The sequence below is a fragment of the Nicotiana tomentosiformis genome, chromosome 6, assembly GCF_000390325.3.
Source record: "Nicotiana tomentosiformis chromosome 6, ASM39032v3, whole genome shotgun sequence".
In the NCBI taxonomy this organism is placed as follows: Eukaryota; Viridiplantae; Streptophyta; class Magnoliopsida; order Solanales; family Solanaceae; genus Nicotiana; species Nicotiana tomentosiformis.
Window position 1 is genome coordinate 83561990 of NC_090817.1, and position 4797 is coordinate 83566786.

A 4797-nucleotide genomic window follows, 5' to 3' on the forward strand; every position below is an offset into this window, starting at 1 on the left:
GCAAACCTTAGGCAAGTGGTCAAAAGATGTGAGGAAACAAACCTTGTACTCAATTGGGAAAAATGTCACTTCATGGTGGCCGACGGTATTGTTCTTGGCCACAAAAATATTGAGATAATTTCCAAGCTTCCTCCTCCCACTTCGGTAAAGGGTGTTCGTAGCGTTTTGGGGCATGCCGGTTTTTACAGGCAATTTATCAAGGACTTCTCAAAAATTGCAAGTCCCATGTGCAAGCTCCATGAAAAGGATGCTAAGTTTGAGTTCGATGAGAAGTGCCTCAAATATTTTGAGGAATTGAAAGCAAGGCTCACCACGACACCTATTATTGTCACACCCGATTGGTCTCTTCCATTTGAACTCATGTGTGACGCCAGTGGTGCAACTATTGGAGCAGTACTTGGTCAATAACATAATAAGATTCTTCATCCTGTCTACTATGCAAGCTAGACACTCAATGGTGCACAAATGAATTACACTATAACTGAGAAAGAACTACTTGCTATTGTCTATGCTTTTGAAAAATTCCGGGCCTATTTGTTGGGATCCAAAGTGATAGTCTATACTGATCATGCTGCTCTTCGCTACTTTATGGCAAAGAAGGATGCTAAACCAAGATTAATTAGGTGAGTTCTTTTGTTACAAGAGTTTGAATTTGAAGTCAAAGATTGGAAAGGAACAGAGAATCAAGTTGCGGATCACTTATCTAGGCTTGAAGAGGAATGGAGACCAAAAGAAGATCTTGAAATTAATGATGCCTTCCCAGATGAGCACCTATTGGCAATATCTTGCACCTCCACTCCGTGGTATGCCTACATAGATAAATTATTGGTTACTGACCTTATCCCCGATGGATTGGAAGCTTATCAAAAGAAAACGTTCTTGCAGAAGTGTAGGCAATACTATTGATAGGAACCCTTTTTGTTCCAGATTTGTGCGGACAACATCATTCGGCGTTGTGTTCTGGAAGATGAAGTAATTCAAATTCTCAAAGCATGTCATGATTCACCAGTTGGGGGCCACCACGGTGGAAATCGTACTGCGGAAAAAGTGCTTGAATGTGGCAATTATTGGCTATTGATCTACCAAGATGCAAATCAAATGGTCAGGGCATGTGATCAATGTCAAAGACAAGGGTCAATTTTTAGAAGGCATGAGATGCCTATGAACCTTGTGATGGAGGTCGAGATCTTTGATGTGCGGGGGATAGATTTCATGGGTCCCTTCGTAGCTCTTACGGCATGACATATATCTTGGAGGCAGTAGATTATGTCTCCAAATGGGTTGAGGCAATTGCCTTGCCAAACAATGAGGCAAGAAGTCTAACCGCCTTCTTGAAGAAGAATATATTTACTCGGTTTGGAACCCCAAGGGCCATCCATAGTGATGGTGGTTCTCATTTTTGCAATAAAGCATTTGCCGGGTTGCTCGAAAAATATGGAGTTAAGCGCAAGGTGGCTACCCCTTATCATCCTCAGTCAAGCGGGCAAGTTGAAGTCTCCAACCGGGAGATCAAAAATATTCTAGCAACAACTGTTAATGCAAACAGAACTAACTGGTCAAAGAACTTGGATGATGCATTGTGGGCCTATCGAACATCATTTAAGACACCCATTGGCACCTCACCTTACCGATTGGTTTTTGGTAAGGCTTGTCACTTGCCGGCGGAACTTGAACACAAAGCCATGTGGGCGTTGAAAAAGTTAAATCTTGACTGGGGTGAAGCTGCTAATCTAAGGATGACACAATTCAACGAGATGGAAGAGTTCCGTTTTCATTCCTACGAGAATGCATCCATGTATAAAGAAAGAATGAAGTTTGTTCATGACAAGAATATTTTGAAGCGGGAATTCAAATACGGTGACTTGGTCTTACTCTTCAACTCAAGATTGAAGTTCTTTTTGTACAAACTCAAATCCAAATGGTCAGGCTCGTTCAAAGTTGCGAATGTGTCTTCCTATGATGCTATTGAATTAGAATCCAAGGACGGGACCCAAACTTTCAAAGTAAATGACCAAAAGGTCAAGCATTACCTCGGAACCATTGGAGAAAGGAAGCTGGTAGAACAATTCGCACTCAAGGATTGTCCGGTACCAATCCCCACCACCGATTAGCAAAAATGGGAATCGTCATGTCGTGACGTTAAATCAAGCGCTTCTTGGGAGGCAACCCATGTATTGGTAACAATTCTTTGGTTAGATTTTAATTTTGGTAGGTTTAATTGTAAGTGTTAAACAATTTGATGTGTGTTTTAGAATGCAGGTTACCCAAAACACAAAGAAATAGGATGCAAAGGCAGAGGGAAAATGAAGTAAAATAAGCTGAGCTTCAGCTATTTTTCTGCGGCAACATATGCGGCCGCATAAATGGTATGCGGACCGCATAATGGTCGTAGACACAAGTAAAAATCCAGTCAAATTGTGTCTTAAAAATGTGAAGAAAAATAAAATTTTGCAGCCCGCAGGATCATTCTGCGACTGCATAATCAAACGCACATCTGTAGCAGACCACCCAGGTACTAATTCACTGCAAAACACATATGCGGCTGCATAATGTGTTATGTGATGGTCATTTGACCACAGATCCTTCAGTTATTAAACCCTAGTTCTATCTCTCTCTCCTTTCCACCTGTCTTCTCTAATTTCACGCACCCAGGCACAAAAACAAAATCCAAGAGAAAAACACAGAGAAAACTAAAAAAAAAAAGGCTCACCTTGATCGCCTGACTCGCAATTCAAACCAACTTAGCTTGCTCGAACTTCTGCAATCTAGTATGTAAAATTTCCAACATTTCTCTTGCTCAGTTAATGTAAAGACACACCTCATTTCTCTTGCTCAGTTAATGTAAGGACTGATGTGTGCTTTCCTCGTTTGTTTTTCTCTAATCCATGTTACCCACTTCTATCTACCCAACTTCTTGTCTCTTGTAATTGGAATCGACTCTGGGGGAAACAATGTGCTATGGTTCAATCAAAATTTGGGGGTGAGAATTAGGAGGTCTGAATAGAGTAGGGGTTGGAAATTTGTGACAATTTGCATTAGCTATTGTTAGGCTGAGCATGAAATCGACCTGATGTTGAGTGTGTGTAATACTCTCTCACAACTTGAGCATTTGGTACTAAGTGTGCATAAAGGTTATATGTGAGTGCATTTTTGAGTAGAGACGATGATCTTTGTGGTTCGCATAACTTTTTTGCGATCCGCAGAGTCATCGCATTCTATATGTTTGAGAGTTTTCTCAGCACCAATATGCGGTTGAGTCTGCACCCGCAGAATTGGTTTGTAGTCTGCACAATGGTCGCAGACCTAATCAGAATTAAGTTTTATTCAAAGTTCAAAATGCGACCGATCTGCGTCCGCAAACCTATTCTGCGACCACTTCTGCGTCTTGCATAATTCTTTTTACTTCTGATGGTTATCTTCTGCATTGTGGTTTCCGGTCCGCAGAGTTGTTCTGCGATCGCATAACTGCTCACAGAATATTTTGTGTCTCTCATTTCTATGCCATATGTTACACATGCCCTACCTTGTACTAACTCCTCGTTAATTGGCAGGAATGGCACCAAAGAAATCATTATCATCGCGAACACCCACCACTCAAGGAATGAGAGGGGCTGCATATATAAGCCCATAATCACAGCAATCCCAACGCAAACAGCCTGGCACATCCAGAAATTCATCAGAGCCTACCTCCCAGTCTGAAGAGAAGGAGGCACAACTTGACCTTGTTCCACCAGTTCACCTCTAGGCCGAAGCATGCAAAAAGAGTGGTGAGGATCTCAGGTTTAGGATTCCCGGCTCTTAGACTTTGTACAGAGATGGTCTGGCAAAGAGAAAGATCCTCGAAGAAAAGCAGCTGAGTTTGAACGGTCTTAAAGAACACTATCCCTATGTGCTAGAAAACATCAAGAAGAGGGGATGAGAGTTCTTCACTAAGGTTCTGGGACAGTACAACGAGACGCTTATTAGGGGATTTTATGCTACATCCAGGAACTCAGAACAAAAGAGAAACCGTAGATACTTGAAATCTATCTTAGTCCGAGGAGTTGAAATACTTTGTGATTCCCCATCAATCAATGATGTACATTTTGAAGAGTGGGAGCCAGACATGGCAAAATATGAGGCAAAGATTGCAAATAAGGAATCTGAGCATGCTTGGGTAGCCTCTTTCATAGCCAAGAGAACTCCGCCCTGGATTGCATCGTGCCAGAAGATTCACAAGAGGGATTTCACCCAAGAAGGCCGGTATTGGCTAAGTTTTATCTGTTTTCGTATACTGCCTACGAGAAATGAGACAGACATCAGTATCGAGAAGGTGATCCTTATTGCTTGCATCATGTCGGGTATCAAGATTGATGTGGGAGAGCTTATATTCCCTGAGATTGGGATCAGGGAAAACTAGAAAGAAACCTCGCTCCCTTTTCCAAGCTTAATCTATGCTTTGTGTAAAGACACAGCGGTTCCTCTGTTCCCCACACATGACCGCATAGAAAAAGCTATTAAGGACATTGACATCACTTGGAACAATGATGTTGCGGATAAAGTGGTCGAAGATCCACCAGAGCAATCACTCACTCTCCCTCTGGCCTCTTCCGCCTCACTAACACCTGCTGCCTCATCAGCGTAGAAACCTCTTCCGCACCAGATAACTCCACATCCACTCCCAGATCAGCCACTGTGACACCACCGGTCCCACTGCCTGCACTTTCCAATCTTGGTCTACTGAACAACATGCAAATGCCAAAGTAGACAAATTGACAAAAGACCTTCAATCGCTCATTCGGCAAACATTGGCCCCGA

At 42.4% G+C, this 4797-nt stretch overlaps 1 protein-coding gene across 1 annotated transcript; it reads left to right on the forward strand.

Moving 5' to 3' along the window:
- The first annotated feature begins 465 nt into the window (after positions 1–465).
- Positions 466–906, forward strand: LOC138894318 (uncharacterized). Its single transcript, XM_070179008.1, has 2 exons — positions 466–623; positions 708–906. Exons 1-2 carry the CDS (start codon positions 466–468, stop codon positions 904–906), a joined length of 357 nt encoding a protein of 118 aa, XP_070035109.1.
- Positions 907–4797: the final 3891 nt, after the last annotated feature.

Excerpts from the sequence above, each read along its gene's own strand:
- LOC138894318 (XM_070179008.1), top strand. The coding sequence starts at position 466 with ATGAATTACACTATAACTGAGAAAGAACTACTTGCTATTGTCTATGCT. Across the intron at positions 624-707 it reads GCTAAACCAAGATTAATTAG|GCTTGAAGAGGAATGGAGAC; the intron begins GTGAGTTCTTTT and ends TCACTTATCTAG.